The sequence below is a fragment of the Clarias gariepinus genome, chromosome 9, assembly GCF_024256425.1.
Source record: "Clarias gariepinus isolate MV-2021 ecotype Netherlands chromosome 9, CGAR_prim_01v2, whole genome shotgun sequence".
NCBI classification, from domain to species: Eukaryota; Metazoa; Chordata; class Actinopteri; order Siluriformes; family Clariidae; genus Clarias; species Clarias gariepinus.
The window spans coordinates 9,810,390-9,838,343 of NC_071108.1; the positions used below are offsets into that span (position 1 = coordinate 9,810,390).

General features: G+C 37.3%; 2 protein-coding genes across 3 annotated transcripts in view; both read right to left on the bottom strand.

The window, feature by feature from the left end:
- Positions 1-18,949, bottom strand: part of prkar2aa (protein kinase, cAMP-dependent, regulatory, type II, alpha A) — a 33,576-nt gene extending 14,627 nt beyond the window's left edge. The window contains exon 1 of the mRNA XM_053503682.1: positions 17,296-18,949. Within this exon, the coding sequence (XP_053359657.1) occupies positions 17,296-17,548 (253 nt within the window). The 5' untranslated portion in view covers positions 17,549-18,949. The remainder of the gene's footprint in view (positions 1-17,295) is intronic.
- Positions 18,950-26,455: 7,506 nt separating this feature from the next.
- The window catches only part of mgll (monoglyceride lipase), a 28,947-nt gene continuing 27,448 nt past the window's right edge, over positions 26,456-27,954 (bottom strand). For both annotated transcript variants that reach the window (XM_053504877.1, XM_053504876.1), the window contains one exon: positions 26,456-27,592. In XM_053504877.1, coding sequence (XP_053360852.1) covers positions 27,476-27,592 — 117 coding nt within the window. In that variant the 3' untranslated portion in view covers positions 26,456-27,475. The remainder of the gene's footprint in view (positions 27,593-27,954) is intronic.

Genomic DNA, 27,954 nt, shown 5'->3' on the forward strand with positions numbered 1-27,954 from the left:
GATTGTTGACAGCTGATGACATAAAACTTCAATACAGCAGGTATTGCTGTAGGAAAAGTTACATTGTTGAGACGCACAAACTTCGGAAACCGAAAGAACAATTTAAGCCCAACACTTCCACCAGTGGCTACCATCGTGTGTGAAAATTACTCCTCATGCTCCCAGACCAACTCTTTCTTTCCTGATGGCACAAGCATATTCCAGGAACTCCAATAGTATGATAACCTGGTCATTCGGTACATTGCTGAGTCTAGACCTGTCCAACTGAAGCACCCCCAAAACATATGACTGCCTCCAGAGGCTTGTACAGTGGGCACTATGCATGATGGGACATGTACATCTCCCTTTGTGCAATCTTTACGCTTCCTATCAAGCTGATGCTTTTTCCCCTGATTAATCTAACTAACAAATGGTTTTCTTTATGACCCCGCAGCTGTTTGGTCCAAATCCTGTGATTTTTAGTTACACAGTGCATGTGGAAATGCTCTTACTTTTATTATTAAACATAGCTGTAATTTCTACTGTTGATTTTCTTTCTTAATGATGCAACTTTAAAAATGTTTAAATGACCTCTGATCATAGTCATTTGTGATTTTTTTTTCTGACCACATTTCTTCCATGACGTTAACACTATCATGATCCTTCAAGATTGTAATAATGCACTGGACAGATTTCGGAAAATTCCATAGTTGTTTTCTTTTTTTATGATGCAGCCCCTTCTAAAACGGTGACTTTTTCTTTGGCCAGGTAGTGTAAATTATTAATGTGTGAATAGTTGAACAGCATTTTCTCTTCATGTCTGACCATGAGGTAAGTGTTCAATGTTGATAACCGACATTTTGAATTGGTCTCTTGTATTGGAATGACTGCATGTAGTAAGCAGGAGAATTCAGTAACGTATGTACGCGTTTCCACACCCGTGCATTCCTGATTCTGAAAAGTCATCAGTCATTTACGCAGGTTATTGAAGCCACCTAGTTAAAGACAATCAACCGTCAGGCAAATGATGCCACCTACGCAGACAGCACGTGCCCATGGTACTGATTTGTCCATTATTCTGTAGCCATTTTTGCTTGTTGTTGTTAACTGTAAACCAAATCACAAGGCTGCTTCCTCATTTTTGTATAAGGTGTGGAAAAAGTTTTAGTGTGGCAACATCATTAAAAAAAATTGTTAGGACAAAACTAAGCATTGTCAAAACAAAAACAAAGCTTATTTTCAAGAGTAAATCCCCATTAGCAATGGAAAACCACATGGCATAACAGACTGCGTATTTAAAAATGATTTAGGAATGAAATAAACAACGATGGTACAGATGATAAAAATGATACCGATCCTTGTTCGCACGCAGGTCGACATTTTTTAATCTGCCTACATGAATGCCACATCAACAGGACAAATTGCACTGGAGGGTACAAGCGCAGACTGAGAAAAAACCTGTTTATCCGTGTAAAAGTTAATCAGCCTGATGGAGAACAGGTCGTCAACTCACCCTCCCCTACCTCACCCACAACGCAAAGCTCATGTCTAATATCATATTGCGTATTTGTTTAATATCCAATTCGGGTCTAATATCTCTGTGTATATGTGTGCACTAGGGAAAAAAAAAACATACAAAAAACAAACAAGTGTACGTCATCTAAGACAACATTCAAACCACAACCTGGGGACAAGAGATTATTTCACTTTCTCACACACAGACTAGAATTCGAACAAAGTTCGAACGAAGTTTCTCTCTCTCTTACACACACACACACACACACACACACCTGAAAAAAGTGGAAGGCTGCAGCATGATTAATTACATGTCACATTTCAAACTGCTGCTATACAATACACCTTTATAGCCTTCATCTTGTATAATGTTTTATGCTGCTGCGTTCTCACGTGAGTGCGCCTGCTTTGATTACAAGACCCCACTTTATGTAAAAGTTTATGTAAATCTATATCTTTATTCAATTATTATAAAAAATAAAAAAAAATAAAAAAAATTGGAAACTGGAATCATTACGCCTGCAAAATATTTTACTTTTCCACTAGACTACGCTTTTCTCACACTCCTCCTTTTTCCTGCAATTAATTCTGCAGTCCCCATGTCCCCTTTCTCTCTCTCTCTCTCTCATGGACTTCCCCACCATTCTGTCACATAGCCCCCCATCCGTCATTCCCTCCCCCTTTTCTTTGCTGCGTACTAAATCCATATAAGGCAGCTTCGTCTTGTGTGCCAATGAATTTAACCCTTTACTGACCGACAGACAAGTTTAACTTCACCCAAGGGTGGGTGAGCACAAAAAGGATGTTGCAGCAAAACAAAAACAAGGCCATATAAGACCAACGACACAAAGTGGGTGTGTCTTACATATTTCACTAACCACAGTGGTACAATTTAAGACAGAATGTGGATTTCCAAACTGAATAAGGGAATCAGTATACAGTTCATAATGCATGTGTTCAAGGCAAGGTCAGTTCGCTTAAACGATATATTCTGTGTGAATAAACAAGGCCACTATTTGTCTGCTTTATCTGCTCCCCGATTGGACAAGGTTGTAGCACATCTCTCTGTCTGCATGGAACATTTCCTGCTCGAGTGCCTCAAGGACAATCAGATTTAGTCGTTTTTCATAATTAAATTTAACACAGTTTATCTGACTGATGTTGAGTGAAATGATGAAGTAAAGAAAGTGTTGAATGTTTGACAACATCCAGGTGGCTTTTCTTGGACAGCAGATTTAGATTGTATCCTGAACACCTATGTCCATCCATTCTCCAATCCCAAACTCAACTTATCAGCTTAACAGACATAGCACAAGAAGGAGACCATAGAAGAGTTTTGTATTAGACTGACATTTAACTTATTATACCTTTTTAGAATCAGGGACGCCCAGAAACATGGAAACACTGACAAAATATTCTAAAAACATTTAACAAGGTGATGCGCTATGATCACAACATTGTTTTTATTTCACAGCACTGACCAAACTACAAACCAGCTCTGACAGTAGTTCAGGCGATCAAATCACATGTTTACATTAAGGCACTGGGTGTAAGAGGTTATAGTTTCTATAGTAACTGTTAATTTTCAGGGACTTAAATGGTGAACCTAGGTGACATAATCTATACTTAATAACAAACTATTCGTCCATTATCTATACTAGGGAAAAAAGTAGATTTTTTTGGTGGACAAAAAAAATCTATAGTAACTGTTAATTTTCAGGGACTTACATGGTGAACCATGGTGACATAATCTATGCTTAATAACAAACCATCCGTCCATTATCTATACTGCTTAGGTATAGATGGAAATATCCCAGAGAAAGTAGGGCACAAGGCAGGGTACATCTTAAAATCCATTGCAAAGCGCACACGCACAGACGCGCACACACTTGGAAATATCAATCAGCTTATACCACATTAGACAGTGGGAGGAAACTACGACACTTAGAGAAAAACATGCAAACTCCATGCACACAGACTTTATGTGTGATTCACATACCCAACCCTGGAACATACAGGCCACTGTGACACACCTAATAATACACCGTAAACAATTATTCAACAAACAAAAGAGTAACTGTTGATATGGCTAAGTTTTCAGTTTATTTGGCTTTTTAAATATAAGGCGTTTGCAGCAGACTAAGGCTTCTCATGTAAATTGTTAATAATAAAAAAAGTGATTGTGAGCAAATTGCATGGTATAAGAGGAATAACACACTCCAGGATGTACCGTTATAGCGAAATGATCCACTTGAGTGTGGTAATGGTTCTCTGTTTTGCATCAGACCACATCGCACCTGCCCAGCATGACTGATTTCCCATAACAGTGTAGCCCATTGTGTTATTCCTGATGTAATGCAATGAGCTAGCTTGCCATACGTATAACAATACATTATTCGTCCCTTTATTTTGGGCTTGTCTGATTATTATTTTCTGGGCAACAAACACATTGGACCAGACAGCACACTGGAGATTCAAACCTGCCCACTGGTCTAGCTTAAAAAATAATTCTTCTTATTTATTAAATCACGAATAAACAAAGCCTCATTTTCACATTTCTTTTCAGCATTATTTCACCTTCATAAGGAAATTTTAGCACAGCTTATGCAATAAATGTTCCTAGTAATCTGCTGCATAATTCACCACAAACAAAAATAAAATCCTTTCTACTGAAGCAATGATTTGGATTTATTTTAATTTGCAGTTGTTTTTCAATTCTGAGTTGTTTGTATGGATCATTTTTAACTGCAGCCATCTCTTTAAATGCTTGCTTAGTCCATTCAGATGGGGACTGACGGGTCGGATTGGAGGTTAAATCACTGCCGGCTGCAACAGAGACAGTAGACTTTTGTTACTTCGAAAGTAGCATGAAATTAAATCAGTGGCTTTAGCACACAAAAAAGCCTTAAAATCACCTTTAGATGGAAAGAAAACAGGATTAAGAAACCATCATTGTGCAAGATATTGTCTGAATAATTTTTGTAAAGAAAAAATTTATTTTTAGGTTGTGGACAACATGAAAATAAAAAATAATTATTAAAAAAATGTGCTAATTTATGTGAAATTGTAGTACTATATATATATATATATATATATATATATTCCAGTTCTTAACGTTCTACAAATTGGTCCAAGTGTTCAGTTGTAAGTCAAAGCCATGTGAGAAACGTCACAAGCCCTGTAGTATTAAACAGTGATCTAAATAAAATGCAAAGACAGGTTTTCTTTTTTCTATTTAAATCATGCTGCAAAACATGAAAATTAAAATTGTAAAAACAAATATATAAAATTTTAATAGCTCTGTCTTTGAAAAAACTCTTTCAGTTGTTCAGCAAATTAATTAAAACAGTAGAAATGGGAGGGGGAAATCAGTTCAGTTACAAATAGTGATTCTTTTGTGTGCCGATTCATGCATCATCACACTGACTCCAAAACTGGTTTTTAAACGATTTATTACATTTATAACAGAAATGCACCGGTCGATGAGTCAGAACCAGAAGTGGCTGTTTTTTAGTTTGATCAGCTGTGACCGATCACGTTGGACAGAATTGTGTTTGTGTCGAGTGTTTGAGTGATTAGAACAGAAACACGCATTTAAAAAATAAATAAATAAATAAAAAATTATTAAAAAATTCGGCATTTTGTTCAAACTCAGCGAATTAGTCTCAAACCCACTCATTACACAAGCTTACATGTCTCAAAACAAATGCATTAGAAGACACATGACCCCACATTAGAAGCTGCACACACTCATAAAAAGCTGCCTGCACTATGCTCACTCAAGACTTTGGAAGCATTTGAGGTGACAAAAGGTCACCGTTTGTCTGCATGCACAAACCACTCACACACTAGCATCTCATTATTTTATGAGTTTGTTTTATGAATTTGTTTTTGAGTTTGAATTATGGCAGATGATTTTGTGGGGCCTCCGAGTGGTGCAAGGGTAAAGTGCTCGCCCCATCATCCGGAGATCACTGGTTCGATCCCCGGGTAATGCTGTTACCTCTCACAGCTGGAGGTCTAGAGAGAGCTGATTGGCTGAGCAGAGGGGAGGGATGAGAGGTACTTTGTGCTCCCACATTAATCACGGCTCTACAGCCAATAAGGGGCATCTGTGAGCTCGCGCCCCTCGGAAGGAGCGGTTAGCGCTTTCCTCCGGGTGTGTTACTCCGCCCCTAACGGTGCGTGAGCAAGCAGTTCGAAAAGATGCTGTCAGCTAACATCACGCGGTTCGGATTTTCTTTCATTATTTTAAGTTAAATTTCGAACAGAAAGTTGTATTTAAACTTATTGTGCGCAAGTAAGAAAACTAATGATTAATGCCCAATAAGTAATGGGCTACATTTTAATTCTATTCCTCATTTTTAATTAAGCTGTGAAGTTATTGAATAAAGCTAAGGTATAAAGCATTTTAAGTTATGACAACTGTTTCTAAAGTTTCAAGCTTTTAAAATTGAAAAAAAAAAAAAATCATGATATTTATAAAATCCTGATACGTACAGAAAGAATCACAATATAAATCGAATATCATATCCCCAATCGAGATATCGTATTGGGTGACTGGTAATTCACATCCCTATAATTTAAAAATAAATCTTACAATAAAAATTCAAACAGAACAAAAAGAACAGGCGTTGCTCTGATGAAGTACTTAACTTTACCACTGAGGTAGACTCCGCAGTGTCGTACAGAAATAAATAAATACTACAGGCGCGTTTCAATGAGTGCTTCAATTTTAATTTTCAGAGACATTCAATCTTGTCAGAGTACATTTGTTTAATAGATGGAGAGTATAAAGATCCTATAAAAACAGTGACTCATTTATTTGTTACTTTTCATGGTATTATGTATAAGCAGTCACTAAGTTTTATTTCAGTTTGGGGATGCAGTATGGACACACATGTCCCACCCTTGCTAGTCAAGGTATTGTTATTAGAAAGAACAGCATAACGGATTACGAAGGTCTTGACAACTTGTGTGTACTAATTCCCCAAGAAATTGTGAACTGAAGCATTTGAAGTGCTCGATGTAGTAAAATTTGGTTTCAAAATTTATTATTTTTCTTTCTGCGACCACTCCAGTGCATGAATGAAGCTTAAAAAACACTTTCTTTCAAGAAGTCTTACGCCTATTGTTGAATTAATATAGCGATGATTGTACATGATTGTAGCAGTCCTTCCCCATCCTGTAAGCAATGACTTTAACTGCTGACTACTAAGCTTTAAACTAAAAGTTTATAGCCTTAACAATATAAACGTTTGTTGTAAACAAATGGCTTCATGCAGTTGTAGTTAAAAAAAAAAGAAAAAAAACTGTACTAACACACAATCACTGTCTTATTGTTATTGTTATCTCTTTCAGCATGCTACTATTTTAGCGATACTACCAAAGAAGCCAGAGCACAGCCCCTGAACTGAGACATGAGTGTGTGAAAGACAAATAACCATGGATGAGATTGTCCTCTCTTCCTCATTCTACTGTTGCCACAGACACATAATGGGGAAGTACCAAAGTCCAGATTATTATCCTTGCTTGACAAAAGAATGATGCAAGCAAACGCACACATACACGCACATGCAAGCAGGTAAGCATGCCAAGAACGTTGCACTCTTACTGGCAGCAATTAAACATTTTAATTTCACAAAAATTCAGTCTTGCATTCGAGAAGCAATTTATTTTGGAAAGCAATACATTTACACCTGTGTAAATGCACAAAATAAATGAATGAATGAATGAATGAATAAATGAATAAATAAATAAATAATCAGATTACAGTCACAATTTCAGTTAGCTTCTCAATAAAATTCAATTCAAAATTCAAAAATGTTGTCCATTTTGCATTTGCACCCAGACAAGCAAGGTGACAAAATAGTGTCACTACTTCCCCTCTTCCTCTGTGACTGCACAACATGATTTCAACTGAATCTACAGAAGAAAAAAGGGAGAAGCGACATTGTAAGGTTTTAAGGTTCATTGCAAGGCATAACTTTGTATGAATTCGATAAATGACCCAAACCGCTGTTTATAGAGAGAAGGAACATTATTTTCCCCCCTAAACAAATGATTAAGTAAACAGTTATTATAATAACAGGTTAATAATAGGTAAATAACGAATTTTAAGTCCACAATTACTAAACAAACTACACTTAAATATATAAAACAAATAGATATGAAGTCATAAAGTCACACACGTGCGCGCACACACACACAGACACCTCACTTAAAACTTGGCAGTGACGCACATTAATCAAGATCGTATTTATCAAGTTAATTATTTAACCAGCTGTTAACATTGATAGTTTGCTTTCAGCTTTAGGAAAAAGACAGTGCTCTTGGGACCCTAGTACGATTACAGATTTATACTACACAACAGAATGCTGCGGTGCAAATATGCTGGAAGGTCAGTAATTCTAACGAGAGACAAGCAGTCATAACACAGACATCAGGTAGGAACATGTAGCTACCACATTCTGTTCCAGTAACGCAAGAAATTTAATAAACAAAGCTACAAACTGAGCCTTGGTTAAAAAATATTCTTCTAATCTCAATAAAAAAATATATAATTCAGAATCATATATTTAAGCAAAAATCATCAAGTCCTGATACTTTTTATACATTTGTGAGACTTGACATTAAACAATCAATTAAGTAATTAGCGCACGTATAATGAGCCTGGCTAGTAAGGAAAGCTAAGCTAACATTAAATTATAGCAGGGTTGTCAAGGTCAACACTGCATTCAAAACAAGCCTTATCGGTTATTACATATTTTCTCAGTAAAGTAAATATTCCAATTAACTGATTAACAATTAATCATTAACATCTTCAATTACGGCACTACAAAAATGAGATGTGTGTTTAACTTTCCTGCATGGACTTGTCATTCCAGCCCCTTGTGATAGTAAGTAAGAATTAGGAAATAACATGACAGCAGATTGTACGGATTGCTTCCCAAAACACTTATTTCAGTACAATACAAGCAATCAGTGTATGCACTGGGAACATAACCACACAGATGCTTACACAGAGTAGATCCTGCCCAGCTTCTTCTTCTACGTCTATGGTCTCACCATCCACTCCTTACGGGCGAGACAGATGCATATGTCAAAGTGACAGTGTACAGCCGAGACCGTGTTAAACACTGCAGAACCAAGACAGCGGAAAACAGCGACAGACTCAATTATTCAACTGGCACCAGAGTTGCAATTAATCAACGTAATTGACAAAACAAAGCAATGCCTGTGTATGATGCTTCAAAAGTGTTTTCTTTCCATTGCCATTTCCTTTATTTTATGATGAAAAAAAAACACATCAGACCTGATCATACATTAGCAAATCTTAGAGATTCTGGGATACTTTTTCAAAGCGGAATCAAACGGCATTGATCGAGAATCATGAAATGAAAATTGAGCTTTAAATTTTAATAGTCTACAAGTTCACAAATAATGGCAGGACCTCAGACTTTTGGAAAAGATAAATGCAGCAATTTTCTCTTTTCTTGATTTTCAGTATGATCCAATTACTGATGATTAACTGTCCATTATTATTAAGTTATTAGGGTTATTGTCTCATTTAATATCTGGAGTAATCACTCACAGGCTAGACTTGTAGTTGACTGAGATAAGACTGGAAAGTGTTCCTCAAAACATGGAAAGGGTGTCTCAAAGCATGTTTTAAGAAACATAACCAAATAATCCATCATTATATTCTTATAAACCTCTTTAATGATGTAAAAACAATCAAACTTCTAAAATAAAGTCCATGTTATCGAATGTGTTCTGTCTGTAAAAACTATAGGGTTCCAATAAAGTCAACTGTACATATTTGAAGACTGTAATCAATACATGAGGAGTTTCTGACCACCAAATCTTTAAGAACCCCTACTTTAAACCAGTGACCCAGATGTTAAACCAGGAAAGTGCTATGAAACCGTTCACTCCAATAAGCCGCTTCTGCTCAACATTTCTGTGCTCATTCTGCTAGGAGAAATGGCCCAAATTCTCACAGCTCCTGCCACTCTGATACACTTATCTCAAAGTTTCACTAGCGCTTGGATACCGTCAAGACAGAAAGTTCTCCCAGTATACTGGACCCATGATCAGACTGCTTTACGTCTAAGACAATGCACTCCAAGGAACTCAATTAATGTCCCAAACCTGGAAATGGCTTAGAATGAGGTCAGGACTATACGAGGGATGTGTCATTAACTCCTAGCCGAATTCTTATTAGGTGGAAGTGATTTGGTGTGCAGTTTGAAATCGTGCATTTCCCTGCAACAACAGAACGTCTTTGGTGATCAAACCAGGCTGGTTTTCCATTAAAGGAAAAGGGCCATTAAAGAATTCAGGAAAAGAGAAGGGGGCTGGGGGAACAGATAATCTCAACTGTTATCACTGTTGTAAAGACAACAGATATAAAAGATACTTACAGGAGTTTCATCTTTTAAAACAATATATTACATAACTAAAACATATTTTTTGTTTAAATTCCAAGGTGAAGGGAACTTGGATCATTTCTCTTAAGTTAAGTTTCGAAAATAAAGAGCAGCATGCCACTCCAAAGACAGAAACTATCAGACTGAATCAAATAATTATGAAAAAGCACACAAACACATTATTCGGTGTATGTGGTGTAAAAAAAAAGGGGCGGGGGGAGAGGGAGAGAGACACAAAAACATACATCTTTTGTAGTAAGTCTGCACCTGTCAAGTGTGTTACAAGAAATCTATCATTTGAGACCATCTGCTTGAATAGATTTCCTGGATTTACCTTTTTGCCAGTTGATTTCCATAATACTCCTAAAGTCTACACACTGTGAGAATGTTCTGTCAGATCACATGAAGCTCCTGTAACATTATAAACTTTACTATGGGATTAATAAAGTACAGAAACATTCCCCAAAGTCAGCATCATGTAATAAGAATTTTTTCTTCTTCTGTTGATTAGCATTTACATTTTCCATTGCAACTACCTAATTTAGAGCTGTCCCATGAGTCTTGACTTCCTGTGCCGTCCTCCTACAGTACGTGCCTTGTAGACATATACTGTAGCGTGGACGCAGACGGGCCTGTGACATAAGTTCCAAAACCACTAATCTCAACTCCCAGCTAAAGAATCTGAGTCAGCAACAGTGGTCCAAAATTAGTGCAACTTTAGCCTGGACAGTTATTCGTTATTAAAGGACTGTAATGTCTAACAAAACGTGCATAAGTTTAGGCTTTACAAATAAACAAACATATGACATGTCTTCAGATCCCGTGAGAAAATCTTTGAATGTTAGATCACCACAATGTACAGTAGTTATTTTAGTATTTTAGAAATTTAAGGTTACTTTACACTAACAGTCTGTATTTAAAAATTCCATCTTTAATCTCTCCGAAGTGCTTTGTTGGCAAAGATCTGTCCAAAAATCCTCTGTATATTTGTTGAGTTTTAACTGCTTTAAGCAACAAGGTCAAAAATCCTTGAGTAAATTCTTAACCTGTAGAATGCTGGCAGTCACACATTTCCTACTTTTAATTTAGAACAAAATCATTGGCTTCATATAATACTGAGAAATAAAGGAAAAGACGAGTAGAAAACAAAGAATTTAAAAAGATTTTATCTGAAATTTGCATTACGAGCACCTGTAACACACTACACCCCAGTTTTGTTACAACATTCCAGACTAACTGTACGTTAAACACAGCTATAGCAATTTGCACCACTCCCATATGTGAGCTGCAATGCACTGAGTGACCCCTGATCACTCCATCCTTGGTTCAAGGTTCACCACTGGTTTATCTCACCTACCCCACCTGAACACCTGAGGAAGCTATACTGCTGGACTGCAGCCACAATGTAGAACATTTATTTTACAACCTTGCCATCTATAGTGTTTTGATCTTTGTGGTCTGCTACCCTGAATTATTATGGCCAACAATGTTACTGTTTAATAGATCAGCATGAGCAAACGGCAAGGCATTTTCCTTTAAATGGGATTCATGTTTAGCACTTAAAAACAATGTGAAACTGAATTCTTATGTTTTCTTCCACAATATGACAATATTTTGTTTGCTCTATTTATCAAGCTTTCTTTGCATATAAAAATGAGAGGTTTTTTGTTTGTTTTTACGACCTGCCTTGTTTCTTGTTTTTTTTTTTACTTTACAGTGACTATCACATACTGTATTATATATACACACATTGTATAATTAAAACTTTTTTTAAAGTAATTAGTGTAGGTAAACTGATCATGAGACTGAAAATGGTATATAAAATAAATTGTCAAATTATTACTACTTTACTTTCTACCTGGCTGTGGTGAGTCGATTTCTGATTTAACAGCACTAAAGTTTATTGGATTTGTCTCAAGCAAATATTTTTATTAAAAAAAGAAAAATTAAACGCTGTGTATATTGTTGTTTTATGGTCATTAAGTACCGATTTTACCACAACCAAAAATATTTACACACATTTTTATTATTATTAGATTGCTAATCAAATCTTAAGATGAAGCATCTGAGTAAGTAACATGTAAAAAACAAAATGACTAAGAAGTTTTTTTTTTTTTTTTAATAGCACAGTTTATAGTGTTTACTGTGATGTGATACAAGCTTTCTTTTGGGCACAAAACACAAACAAAAAACAACCTCTGAATTTGTGCAAGCCAACATTATATTTGTTTTTAGACAACATTAAATTGTCTAAAAACTTATGAATCTCTTAACATGCTATAGTTTTTTTGCGGAAACTATGAACCACTTCAACCTTCTACTGAATCCTGTGTCACAGTATGCTATATTTACATTTAATGATTGTGCTTGATCTTATGCACAACCTGTTACATTGACAACTGAACTTGTGTTTACTTCTGCTATTGTCCTGTTTTTAGTACCGTAATAACTGTACTGCCCATGGCTGTCTGCAAAAGTGTGCATGTGTGCATTCTTATTTAGTTCTGTGCATTCATGTGCAATTTCTTGTAGCACTATGGTCCAGGATCTAGATCCAGGTCCAGGTCGTTTTGCTTCATTATGTACTGTACCAGTTGTATATGATTATAATGACAAATATTTACATAACATATGCAGAAACGTACATATTAGATACTTGAACATTCAACTGTAATATTAGGACATTTCCCCGTACATGATGACAATGCGCTTGCTATTTGGTTACTCCTAACATCTATTATTAATTTTCAAAAAAGTGCGAAAGCATAATAAGGAGGCAACTAAAAATGATGTACAAAAAAAAGTCAGTTTAAAAGTAGACAAGATACATACCAAAATATATTACATTAGCTTTACACAAAACAATTTCAGACCAGTTTATGATTCTTTGCGCACAGCTAACGCGGCTGCAACATATATGAATACATTTGAAGCTGGACTGATTGGACCATTAATTACATTTCGTAATATCATTACCATAAAATGTGTGCGTGAGCTAAAGATGTCAGTGTGTTCTGTGTGCATTAAAAATCTAGCCCGGTGACAGATTGTGCTGTCGCTATGACAACTCAAACATGGAAGCTAGTTATACTAGAACAATGAGACAAATGTTAGAGAATAATGTTGAATCTGACGCCAAACAAGATGAAAATTGGTAAGAAAAGTCCTAAAGCAATAACCCTAATGCTTAATTTCTAATACAACCTCATATATTAATAATGACCAAGCTGGATGCTTTAACAAATTGTGCTACTATGTTTGTCTTTAATGAGGACCTTTGATGTTATTTGCTAAACTAAGTTGTAAGAAAAACATAATGGGGCATGCAGTTAAAGAAAATGAAAGCAAAGGGCTTTACTCACCTTATACCACAGCAATTTACAGAATTACAATTTATCTATTTTAAACATATTTTGATTTAAGCTTTGCGACACTTCTTTCTTAAGTGTTAAATAAACTTTACCGATAAGTTTTTAATAAATTTTTTCCCATTAATTTATGCGTAAGTGAGACCAACTAGGTGTTGCTATGGGAACAGGAACATATTAAAAAGGAATATCTTAAGAGAAGATTCTGCGAATAAAGTCATAATTCTTTACCTGGTTATAGGAAAATAATTGACATTGACAATAAACATGTTGACGTCTTTCCTGTTTATAAATGAAGGAATGTGTGCATGTATAGTACAAGACCCAATCTAGACTTTCCAGATGTTTCCACTCTGAGTTACCTCATTAGTAAACGCTTCGGTTAAACAGTGTCGGAAATGGAGCACACAGAACTGTTTGTGGAAAAGTCGTTTTCTGACTGACTGCTTAGCCCCAACTGTGTGAACACAGGTCACTAAGTCATGTCTGTCGAACTGGCCAGTTATGGCACACTTACTGCAACAAGTGGGTTGTGTCAGCTATTTGTATTTTATTTTAGAAAATAAAGCCTCTCAAAATAATCCATAATCCATTTTTTTTAATCAGGGGTACGACTTAGTCTTAAAATGATTATTTTTCTCAGCATTCAATTAAGATTTTTGTTTTGAACACAATCACACTAATTCATTGACAATATTTTAAATGTATTAGTTGACAGAACAGCTTTACAAAACAAAGTTGGATGAGAAAGGACGATGAACTATTACTGTTGAATTTGTACAGACAAGTTGATTCAACAACCAGAAAAGGGAAAAAAAAAAAAACTACTCAACTGTCTTTTGCAAAAAAACTAAACAAAAAAAAAAAGGTATGTAGTTATGTTTAAACATCACGGTCATAGTTTTTGTCAGATGGAAAAGTTTTTAAAGAGAAATTAACTGTGATGGTCTTGGTGTTCATCATCTCTGTTCTGCTGCAAATAGGTCCCAGAATAGCTAGCATGCAATCGCTAAACACTTTGCGCCATCATGGAAACCTGCTGAAGAGGGTTGAAGGTGCCATGTAGAAAAGGTAGCATTTTGAATTTCAGTTCTCAACTTTGCCCATTTTAGTGTTTTCTCAGCTCCCATTACATCCGTGTTATCTAATCAGCTAATAAACAGCATTTTTCTGAATGAATTGAGGTGATAGAGCAGTGAAAGCAGGACAAGGGTTGGGTACCACTGTTCTGGATCAAGTTAACGCAAGCGAGCATGTAGGTATATCTGTCCTAGATCAGCTACAAATGTGGTTTTAAAAACAAAAAAACAAAAACAAAAACATGAATCCGAAAAAAATTATATAATTGTGATTAGGGCTGCAACAACGAATCGATAAAATCGATAAAAATCGATTACTAAAATAGTAAAATTTCATAATCGATTCGTTGTGTCGCGCAACGTGGAGACATTTGATTTTTTAAAAATATATATATTCTAATATAATATTTGATAGCGATTATGTAGGTGGGGCAATCCATGGCAGAGGGGCATGTTGGCGCATAACACTGGAACACCGGAACGAATTATGCTCGTAATCCAAGATTCCACTGTATATATTTGGCAGATGTAAAGCGTACATGTCTATGTTTTTTGTGTTAGTCCATTTAATTTTTTTTTTATTATTACTATAACAGCTTAAGGACCAACATGTTTGTGCACTTTCTAAAGATTTTAGTTCTGTTTTGAATAAAGGGTTGGAAAGGAACTATTTTCTCAGTTTTCTGTTGTCTATCCGATTAATCGGAAATATATATATATATATATATATATATATATATATATATATATATATAAAATAATCGACAGGCTAATCGATTATTAAAATAATCGTTAGTTGCAGCCCTAATTGTGATGCTTGAAGAATCGCAATACAAATCGAATTGCTACCTTGATATTGTAATACTGTATCAGGTGGTCCGTGGTGATTTCCATGGGCAGTAGAGTCTGTATAATATTCTCCATGGAAAGGTGTAATCACCAATAGAAGCAAACACATTAACAAAATTAAAAATAGGTAGGCCTGTGACAGCCCAAACAACTTGGTGCATTCATTACACTTGCAGAATAGCAACAGCATGTTCTTACCCACATAAAAACTGTAAAAAGTCTTTAAAAAAAATAGCTTGAAGACAAAAAAAAAAAAAAAAAAAAAAACTTCTCCACCTTGAGGTCTTGTTTTAAAAAGCTTCATTTTTAGTCATCAAAAACATTTTTTTATGTGGGCAGAAGGCCAAAATGCAGAGGATAAATAAATGCTTTTAAAAATATCTATATCCAGGTGGAAGGGACCAAAGCTGTTCGATCTCTTCAACTCAAAATACTTTACAGTATATAGATTGTGTCTTCATGTCTTTCTCATTAGGTTTACAGTCATCTATAGTCATTGTAATTATCCTTGCATCACACCAGTGGTGTCATCTACAAACCTAATACCATGGGATACTTTTTAACAAGGGTTGTAGACAACGAATGTATCTTTAAGGAATTTCAATTTCCAGGATGTGTCAGATGAGCCTTTGCTGTTTTGCTTGTAAGAAAGTCTAACCCTGCAGCACCTTGCACCACCAGTGACGTTACAAAGCAGCCAAAAGCAATTTAGTTTCAACTTGAGCTGGCAAACGTTGAGCGGAGTTTAACTGTATGCAAATGAGAAGGGAAACGATGTGGTTTCTACCAATGCGAGTGTGAGCCAGCGAAACAGTTCTACACAGAGGAAGATGCACGTTTTCAGATTCCAGATATTAATTCTTACTCACAGCTGCTGAGTCAGTCAGTGATACTCATCCTGCTGCTACGGCCTTCGTGTGTTTGATTTACTCAGAATAGAACAGCTCTGGTTTTATCGCTGTTCTATTTGAGTTCATCCAACACTCTGGACATGTCAAATATTCTCTATATTTTCCTGGGTCATAATTATTTTTGAAACCTCCATGAGATTTACATGTGTACTAACATCGTTGTTGCTATTTCAAAATATGCAGGGTTTTAACCTGGGTTGAATGAGCCTGTGAAAAAAAATAACTAGTTCCTCTTTTTAAGAAGCATCAGAATAACCACAAATAGTGTATCAAGAACATAACTGTGGTTTCTGCAAATAGGTACACTGCTTTGGTATCTTACTGTACAGATAAATTGTGATCAGCGTAAACCCAGGTTTCGAATAACAACTCTAAATTCGACAATATGCTAACAAACAAGCCCTTCCTGGTCAATGCCCTCTACCGTTACACATCACCTGATTTAAACGATGCTAATGTGAGCAATTAACACACAGCAAAACTGACACCACACGGTGAACAAAGAAAAACATGAAAGAGAATACGAGGTGCTCTGATGTAGGCTGAGCACTCGCTTTACCATTGTGAAAAATAGGTCTGCTTTCTCAATGACCAGATCCCATCCATTAACAGACCTGCGCATACAAAAAGCCACTCTGCTGTCAAATATCTGATACATACACCAAATAAACATAGTCACAACATGGACGCAAACATGTTAAAGGGTAAAATGATCGATTAAGTCATTCATTCTTATGTCAGGTGTATACTGGGTTAGGCATGGCTGAAGCACTAAGCCAGAAATACCCCCCGCCCATCACTCTGTTGAATGGCAGAACACCATGGCAACCGTGCACATCGGCTTCACTGGTTTGTAATGGCTGTGCGATTACACAGAATACTCAACACATTTTGTCTATATAAATGTCAAGTGTAGAACTGCTTCAACCGTGAGTTGGAGGATGATTATGAAATATGTGATGCCATATAGCCTGAACAGTTCTTTGGACAGTTAAATCCTCTACCTTTCAACAGGTTTGAGAGTTTTTCCTAAACTTTTCTGAAAGGAAAACTCATCATGGTGTTCTACATAGAAGCTTTAAGGGTTCCTTACAGGTGGCAAATAAGACCATTTTAGGGTGTTACATGGAAGCTTTCTGGGGCAACTCTGTTTAGTACTTACGCTCAAAGTCAGAGTCGTCATCTTCATCATCTTCTTCGCCATTAGACTCAGTCTGCATGGGCTCACCATCGAACATCACTCCCTTGACTCCAGATTTGGCAGTGGCCCCAGATCCATCTTGGCTCCTCGTGTCTCTGAGCCGCGTGAAATACTGCACTGCAAACTCAACCAGATCCGGAGGTCTTTGGCGCAGCACCTCCACCGTGTAACCCTGCAGAAGCTCGGTCAGACCTGCTGGGATCTCAATACTCATGGCTGAATGGCGATGCTTATTCTGTTCTATAACCAACTATATAGTTCCGTCTGTAAATTTTTGACTGTGGTACAAAAATATAAAGATACTATCTATTTCTTCTCAGTCCATCAAATGGACGAGCTGCAGTACTGAAAATGCTTGCTGTCAAAGGAGCAGGTAACAAATTTATCTAGATCTCAATCAAAAGAAGGTGAAATAACATATGTCCCGTATAGTCAGTGAAAATTAACAGGACATACAGTGAGGTGTCAAGAGGTAGGCCTAGAAAAGACCAAGGCTTCAGGAAATTTAAGTGAGAAAATTTTACATAAATGCCAGTAGACCAGATAACTGACAATCATATAGTTGGATTCTTTGTACCAAAAAACAAGTTAGACAATTTCTCCGCCATAAAAATATATTAATAATACAGGTTGTTTACAGCCTCACGGATTAGCTTTCAAGCTTTTAAGGCCAATGGATTACCGTGAATATTGTGTATATATGTATATAGTATATATATATTATTAATATTTTTTTTTTCAACTAAGTACAAACGGCACTGAGAGGAGTTTAAGAGTTAAAAAATGACAGAATAACTAACCACGTGTCTGGGTTTTATATATTTGGCGGTTTTCCTAAACAAAGCAGCTCCTTCAGCTGATGTCCAGAAAACCAGCAAGCAAACAGCTGTCTTATCTCAGCTCACACACAGCAGACGCTCGGTTTCTACACTGCTCTTTACACTTTGGGTTTCCCACTTTCCTTCCAGTGTATCACCTAAAGTGTTTGTATTATATAGATAAATTTCTCTAAAGAAACACCAATAATATTCGCGAGTTTCCAGAAGCTCAGCAGAGGTAGCTGTGTTGTAAAGTTGCCTTGTTAAAGTGGCCACCCAAGCTTAGCCTTTGGTGCTAAGACGGCTAAGTGAAGCTGAAGCTAGAGAGATAGAGAGAGAGAGAAGCAGGGAGGGTGGGACAGGGTGACAGATAGCTAGTTAGCTCGTCCTCACAAGCTGGTCAGTCTCTGTTCAAATCGGGCAGTCCAGCGAACACGCCCCATACACGACAACTAGCTATCGACTGCACAACCGGTCAGCTAACAACAACAGCCTTCTACAAGCACGAGACCGGCGAATGGTCACGCGCTTCCCGGGCAAAAGGTGAACGCTAGGCCGGCTAGCTAAACTAGCTGAGCGAATCCAAGCACGAAAAATCTGCAGAAAACTCGCTCCTCCGTGTCAATCCCGATTCTCTGTTTTTTGTCTTTCCTTTAGCGCTGCACTCCGTAGTACAAAGACTTGCACGTCAAACGCAGACTTCCACCTAATTTTAGTGAAAAACAAAAAAAAAGAAGCGTATTTTTGTCGTATTGCCCGTTTCTGCCTCTCGACGAGGCTCTCTCTACTACACGAGCCGCTCTTTAGGGGGTGTGGCCACACCGACATACTTACAGAGCAACCGACGCGTTTAGCTCTGATTGACATGAACGTGGACCAATCAATTCGCTTCCAGTGGTATCAGTCAAATCCGACGCGCGAATGGGGGTGTCTGTGAGAATTTAGAAAAGCAGTGATAAAATGACAGCTCGTGGTGGATTACCTCACAGGCTCCCAACCCTGATCATGGAATTCCCCAATGAACTGCACATTTTAGTGGATTAATTGATGGGGAAAAAATCTAATTAACAGCCCTTACTTAGTTGAAGTGAGCATGTTAGAGGAGTAAATGTGTAGGACAGGGGATATCCCAAAAACAGGGTTGGAAGCATAATTTGTTAGAGAAAAATTTTGGGAAGTACAATAAAGAAGAAAAAGAATTGTTGTTAGTTTCAGGCTTCTCCTGTCAAGGGGTTGCCACAGTGATCCATCTGATCTGGTACAACCTGGCACAGGTTTTATGCCAGGTGCCCATCCTGACATAACCCTCCTACTTTAGCCAGGCGGGGACCAACACTACATTCAGTCGCTTGAGTTTGGGCACTGGGTGGGAATTGAACCTGGGCCTTCCGCATGGCAGGTAAGTGACCTACCGGTAAAAGATCAATGGCCTAGCCTAATATTCTATAAACTAATTATTTTCTGCCATTTGTTGTTACTTAAAGTACCTAAAAGCTCTTACTGGTGGTGGTCCATCCACCTGCTATCTGGCACATCATCTGAAATGGATAATCTCCACCCTGGAGATATAGCCTTTATTCTGTGGCAGCTAATTAATGGGTTGGATTGCCAGCTCGATACCCGATTGTCATTCACACACACTATGGGCAATTTTGCAATGCCAGTTAGCCCAACCTTCGTGTCTTTGGACTGTGCGACGAAACCAGACCACCCGGAGGGAACCCACCAAAAAGAAAGAAAAACATGCAAACCCCATGTACACAGATCCAAGGTGGGAATCACTAAGCCACAATGCACTGTCTTGTGAAGCTAAATGTATTTTTTTAAAGCAATACCGTATATATGTACAGTATATATACAGTATATATAATATGTATAACTTTTACCCATTAAATCATAAAATGTACAATATATTTAATATCATTTATTCAGTTCTCATCAGTAACCACTTTATCCTGGTACGGACCATGGTAGCTTCAAAGTCAAGCCTGGGAACACCATGCACAAAAGAAGAATATAACCAGTCCTTCATAATGCATTTTAAACACACACATGTTCACACCTATGGGTAATTTTAAGTAGCCAATTCACCTACATGACATGTTTTCACCCACACAGACATGGGGAAATCATGTTAAAGCTGCTACGGACAGTAACCTGATCTCTGAAGCTATAAGGCAGCAACCCTACTTGGACCTTATAATATGATCAGGGGCTTATATAGGTTTTCAAATGTGTCAATGTCAGGGCAAGAGCACAACAGAAGCAGGGGCATCACTGCATATCATATCATATGTATAGCCTACAGTTAAAACAATGGAAGGCTTTCCACAAAGCTACAGGTCTACAGGTTGAGATTTGCACAAGGCCCAAAAACATTTAAGTCCCACAACATTGCTGAAACATCTCTGATAGGTTGTATCACCACCTAATTATGTACTGAATTAAATGGGGTTGGCAGAATATCTGATTTGTTCCATAGTGCAAAATGAACATCTGCTTAATGACATTACTGTGTTGCCTTCTCTGTTGTTCCTAATACCCCAGAGATCTGATTAAAGCACATACAACATAATCTAAAATAACATGAGCTAGGCATGATTCATTAAATAAGAAACCTCAGAGATGTGATTTTGGGTTACAGGTAGAGAAGTAATTGAGGTGCTAAAACTAATTTTAAGACTGACAGCTGCTGAGTTCTCTTGATTGGTAGCCCCCAGGACCTGAACAGGTTAAAATATAACATTGGTTAAGTTCTCATAAGTGCACTCTTGGGAAAGTGATTCTTTAATAGTTCTGTGTGAGTTCATTGAATAATTAAGAGTTCTACATGTGGAAAAACCTTGTTGTTGGGTTCTACATACGGTAGAAACGGTTCCTAACAGAGGCATCAATGAAAAAATCGAAAGCACTCAAATAGATGGCTTGATTCTTTCATTAATAGGTCATTTGACTGCAGGAAAATAAGCTTCCCATCACAGTAATTTCCTCTGGAGATACCTAGAAAGGCTCATTGGCCCAGTTTAACTCAGGAGTGCACTTACGCCACAGTTGTTGGAGCTCCCTATTGCGGGTTGCGCTATTTTCAGTCCTCCTTATTTCGAGGCCAGAGGTAAAGCCATGTTGCCATAGCCACCGACTTGAACCGCTACTAAATCCTTTCAGTCTGTCTCTCTTTAACCTACTAAGGGAACCAGGTGCCCCTTGTTGGTCATACGAATAAAAAATTCCAAATTGCTCCTTTTTTTGGTCATGTAGGCAAGTGGCACCCTGTGTATGACAAGCAGGGGAGAAAAAATAAATAATGCACGTTGCCCATGCTGTGGATATTAACTGGAATGGCAACCAAAAAGAGCACTTCATAACATTTTGTAGAAAATAGGGGCACTCTAGACAGCACTTCATTATGTCTTCTTGCACATACACTAGGGACATACTCTTATCTACAGTAGGGCCTACCTTGAGCATTGTTATTTTTTATTTAAGTGATAAAAAAGGTGTTGTTACAGTTGTTGATATATAAAGAGCTACTCTTCTGAGATGGCTTTCCTCTAGATTTTGAAGGCATCCATGTGGCATTTCCATTCAGCCATAAGAGCATTTGTGAGGTTGAGCATTGATGTCAGGCAAGGAGGATTGGTGTTCTAATTCACCCCAAAAGTGTTCAGTAGAGTTGAGTTTAGGCCTTTGTGCAGGTTTTCTTTTTTTCTGCACTAACATAGGTAAGCAAGTTCTTTTTTGATCTTAAATTACGCACAAGAGCACCATAGTCAGTCTAGAATAGGTTTGTTTCCCTTAGTTCCACTGAAGTGCACTCTTGATGCTACAGCATCAAAAGGCATTTTGGAAAACTGTATGCTTTAAAATTGTGTAGCAACAGTTTAGAAAAAAACTACGATATATAATACGGTTATATATAACTATCCTTAGTAGTGTGGAGCATACACAGGTCAAGTTAGTTCTTGTGATCACTTACTTGTAATCTAGTGGAAATCTAGTTCCCTTTTCAGAAGAGTGGAGGTTATTATAGCATCAAAGGGGGGACTAGCCTCATATTTACATATGCCATGGTTTTGGAAAGGGATGCTCAACAAGTACATTTAGAAGTGATAGCCAGGTTGTCCAAAATCTGCATAAATGCATTAGAATAAATACACTTTGGGCTTTTAAAAATAACTCCATCAACATCACGCCATCATGTTGTTGATAAGTTACCTACTGTACAGCAGCACCACATAATGAATGAAATCCGCATTAATCAAATAAGATCAATGCTAATTATTGGCAGGAGTTTTGTTTGACCGAGGTATATATTTAAATATAGTTTACATATACAAAAGAACAGAACAGATAAATAATAGGCCTATACAGAATTAGGGCAGGCCATGAGTCATAGAAAACTGGGGCAGTTGAATAACCAGGGGACACTTGGGTATCACACACAACCGTTATAAAAGCACCTGGAGATAGTAATCCCTCAAAGACTCTGCAATTTCATTAAGTCCATACATCTTGGAAGAATCATGCACAATGTAGGAAGAAATACTGGCATAATAAGAAAGGGAAAAAATGCAAGCTTTCTTAGATTACAAAAACAATACACACAGATTGTTAGGTCTTAGGTATCTACATTTATTGCTCTTATTATGTTAACTTAACATAGATGCAGAGTTTGTGTTTTAATCTTACAGAGTTTCCCAGACTGTTCTAGGAACAGGAAAGGAAAAGTTTTGTTAATAAACCAAAACAAATATTAAATAATATAAATAAAATATAAAATAAAGTTTCATTGTGGAGGACTCAGTTTGCACTGGTGCCACATGACGTCCAGGGTTGGTGGTTCAAATCTACCCTTTCTTGGAGTTTGCATATTCTCCCTGTGTTTTGTTGGTACTCTGGGTTCCCTCCGCAGTCATGTCATAGACTGAATGGTGATTCCAAATTGTCCATAGTCCATAGCGAGAATGAGGCTGTTTCCTGTGATAGGTTGGCACCCCTTTCAGGGTGTACCCTGCCTTGTGCTCAAAGCGGTATGGAAAATGAGTGAGCTTCATTGTGCATTATGGTTCAAAGAAAGTTCTTCTAATGTTGCCTCCACTTTTAAAGAATGTTCCTCTGGTAACCTGGTAAAAATGTCACAATTCTTCAAATGTGTAGTACCCCTTACCTACGTGGGCTGTTTGTCAACTACAAAGTTAACTTGTATACATTTTTTTTTTTTTAGAAAACCTCAATCAAAATGTATTCTTTGGCAAAGTTCAGCAAAAATCTGGTAGCCAATTCGTAAACATCCTGTTATGAGACCACAGAGGACATTATGGGAACATTTATAGAAGTTTAGTTAACTGTATAGAAAAATACTACCTCAAACAACATTTAAAACTCATGGAAAAAAGTAGCTTGATGTCCAGATGTTTAATATCAGCAGGTATTGTTGGATTTCTCAGCTGACAATTTATTTATTTATACGTTTTTAATTTTCTCCCAGAAACAGAAATCACAAGTACGGTGACAACGCGCCATCTACTGGTCATGATATGAAATTGCAAGCACCCGATTTAGCTGTCCAGGCTTCGTTTAAACCTCGGTCACAAATACTCTTACAAACGACGGTTTCGTTCAAATCTCCCTGTTCCTCCGACATTTGCAGTTCGTTAACATTCGTGTCGGGGTTTATAGTTTTCTACAGCCTCTTTAGAAAGTTGGTACAGCTGCCGTTTAATTATTGAAAAAAAAGTTGACTTTTCTATCGTACGGTGGCCGTAGAGTTCTTACGTACATTCGCCTTAAGGTTGCCTTAGGTCCTTCCTTCAGCCTACATAAGTCAATCCTACGAATATTCTTGTCTTAAAGTGGTCGTACATATATATGGTGGTATGTACATTTTGTCATGGTATATAAAGAGGCAGCTTTCCACTCTCTCTGGTGCTAGAAAATTGATTGATGTGCAAAATGTGGGTGAATGAACAACTCAGTGTGTTCTTGCGGCATGTCTAAAGCCACCGTATGAATATGGACTTCTGGAAATGTCTTCAGAATGTAAATGATCCACAAACATCATACGTTGTTGTTAGTTTGTTCCGAAGACACTCCTAAAAACGAAGAGTGGATTTCATGCTGTGTTCTGAGAACATTTTAAACAAGACCATCGATCTGGCCATGAACTTACAACCAGCTTTCAAATTTCCCAGAGACCAATCCGATTGAGGTTCCGTGGAATGCGCTGGACAAATAAGTCAGATCCATGGAGGCACACAACCCCCAATTATTCGTCTTTAATGTCCCGGTGTCAGACACCACAAGACACCGTTAGAGGTCTTCTGAAGTCATGCCCTGAGGGACCAGAGTTGGCAAGCTAGCTCAATGGGACCCTTTTTTGTTTTGTTTTTTTTGCACTTTGGCTAATCGGTGTACCGTAGTTGCAAAAAAGTTAAAGAAGTAACAAAGTTTGCTGTGGAGATGATCAACGATTAACACACGGTAGTCTTGTAACAGTCTTGATTTATTTATCTACTGGCCATGATGTCAGAATGAAACAATTCAATCACAATATTGTTCTCAGAATTATTTTACAATTAGTAGAAATTAAAAAGTTTATTTTACATGCTTATACAAACAGTATTCTATAAATTTTCCCACACTTCACAAACTTCACAAAAATCAAAAAAGGCTGGAGTTCACATTAGAACTTGCAGTAGAACTGCCTAAAGTGGTGAATGACTGGATGTAAAAAAAAAGACCAATCACACATCACTGACAGCTTGTGATCATTAATGAATGTGATTTTAAAGCCATGCTGCCTAGGAGTTTTACTGTAACAGGGCAAGTGCAAATGATGATGAGCTATGGACAGTATTACTTATGAGATATTGCAAACACAAAAGATGCACATTTCTGTATCAGATGGCAAGCATGGGAGCATTCTGCAGTTTACATTGTGTAAATTCAGTAAATGGATGCAAGGACAAGGCTGTCATAATGCAGTCTGAAATGGCAGCTCATAGTAACAATGGTTGCTTTTCCTGGGTCTGTTAGGGAGCCTTCTGCTACTATGTTGCTTAAGCATGTTTTGTCTTCGTCTAGAAACAGTCAAAAGTTCTAAAGCATCATCGCTTTAACTGGTAATATTTCTACAAAATGGCATTGCTCTACATAAAATTGCTTATACAGAAACCCTAATATAGCCCATTTTAATTATGAATACATTTTATTGACCAATTGTTTATATTTTGAACTGAAACGTTTTATTGATTGGGTGAAATTAGCTGCACCAAAGACTTGCTCCCTGAGACCAGATTAATGTACATCCTGCACAGCGTGTGGCTCTGCACTGGGAAGAACGTTCTGTTATTTACCACTGAGTCTTAGCTTAGTGCTCTATACAGAGCAAGATGAAAAACACTTTAAGAGCCCTCTGATCTATTTTGCATATACTAGACGTACATGTGCATCACATGAGCACGTGTCTTATTTGCCAAAAATGGGACCCGAATTACCCAGCTGTTATAAAACAAGGTCAGAATCAATACATCTCAAAAAGAATGGTAAGATAGCTGATCTGGTAACAAAAACATAGCAATTTTAGATATGATTTCAGAATTTCAAAATATTACTAAGTCTTAAAGATATCACAAGGAACTGTGAGAAACAGATATTTGTGGTATTGTTACACTTATGGATTTATAAAATTAGGTAACTGTAACCTTTTTTTTTTTTGCAATAAAAAAACAAGCTCCCTTCAATATTCTTATTACTGATCAAATATCATATGTACACATTAAAACAAACGTCCTTAAGCTCAAAATTAAGCTTCAATACTTTCTTTTGAAAAGAGAACATTAAAACAGTTTAAAACAATATTATAATATATCTCCTTATAGGATTATTCATTTTGTTGAAAAGTTTCTTTTTTTTTTGAATAAAGAAGATTTACAAGTATGTCAGTGCTTAGGAAAATAGTGTAAATGCAAATGTATTTACATTATTGTGCAAATATAAAAAAAATTATAATATACTGTAATTGTGCCCACATATAGTATGTAATATGACATAAGGGCCAGGAAACTTTAAAGACTTTCAAGTAACTGTTAATAGAGAAATAATTACTTTAACAGATAAAAGTGTCCCTTATTAAACCTTTAAAGATCCTCTTAAATATCGGAAGAAAAAACAGCTTTTTCAGCATAAAGAAATTTTAAAGAACAAAGATTAGTGGATCACCTATTCTCTCTCTACATATCTTGTTTGTCTGGTCTGATTGCCAACTCACATTTAGGTCACTAAAAACATAAAACTATTGGATTAACACTAATGAATACACACAACTATACATCAGTAACAATGCACATTAGGGATGTAACATTTCCTGTTTCTGTGAGGAGGTATTAACTGCCAATAGACATTCGGCATTCAGCTTGTTGACACAATGTTAGAGAACAGTCATCGCCACCTCAACCCCCCATCCGTGGCAATGGAACAGTCTGTAGTCATCTTAAACAGTAATCAGTCAAGAGCAAACAAGGCGCATATAGTACAGTATCATAAAAATAGCCAATTGAACGTTTTGATTGTGGTGGTGCCTTTGCTGCTTGTGTGCAAACATAAATCTCTGTTGGTGCATGTGGGTTAAATCTCTGGGACTGATCGGGGCTCGAAGGTGTTTCCTTGCAGCTGCCACGCTCTAGATTTCCTCTCATTGAACATCAAGTAAATATTCCTCCTCAGACAACCTATCACTCTACATCCCCTCTCCTCTTTCACTCAGTTACCATGACACCCTGTTTTATAATTGATTCATTTTCCCTGCTAGTATTTTAATGCCGTTGCCCTGGTAACTGCGATGATTGAAGTCTGCAGTAACTCTGCTGTCCAGCGGGGGCAGCAGAGCAACAGCACAGCAACTCTAACAGGACTGAGGACCTAACATCAAAGAGAGATGAAGGACAGCAAAGGGCAAATGCTGTGTTACCGTGACAACGCACAAAAGAAGGACCGGGTGTCGGGGCAGCTGTGTTCATTATAAGACTCCTGGTGACTGACACGATAACGTGTGAACCGCACCCCATGGTGACAGACAGCGTGGACTAAGAAAAAAAAAAAAAGACAAGCCTGAGACTCTAGACTTAACATCAAAGATTTGACCTAGATGCCAAAGGTGGGAGAGTGGTGACCTGTGACCTCTCATAGATTGCTAATAAAGAACATAATTGAGTCTGGATGCACCCCAGCAGGAGGATTTGTTGTAAACAGAGAGGAGAGGGGTGAATATAGTCAGAGATGTAGAGCCTACTAAAAGTGGGTGTGGTTAATAGGAAGATGGACAGTTAAGGCCCAGAGGGAATAGGAAGACGCTCGGTAATCCAGGTAATCACATCTTGAAGGACGAGCTCTGCTGTCTCAGGCAAATCGTGGTGCAGGGCATGGTAGGCTCCATCATATACCTGACACACACACATACGGAGAGAATGCATATTCAGAAACAAAAGCAAAAGACACACCCAATTAACAATAAATATCACAGATAGTTAAGTTTTTTTGGGCAAGCACACAGAGGGTGTTTTTATTGTGTTATGTTTAAAGATGTGAGCAAGGGGAAGAGTAGACTGACTGGATGGATCACTGTGTAGATTACATCCACCTGCTTATGCAAAGTCTTCTGTCTGTTTACAAGTATAGCAGAAAGGAATGTACTCTATGCGTAGTGTGAAGTCTGGTATAAACACTCACTTACTCATCATATATACTGTTTTATCCTGTATTCAGGGTTGCAGGGGGCCTGGAGCTTATCCCAGGATGCTTAGAG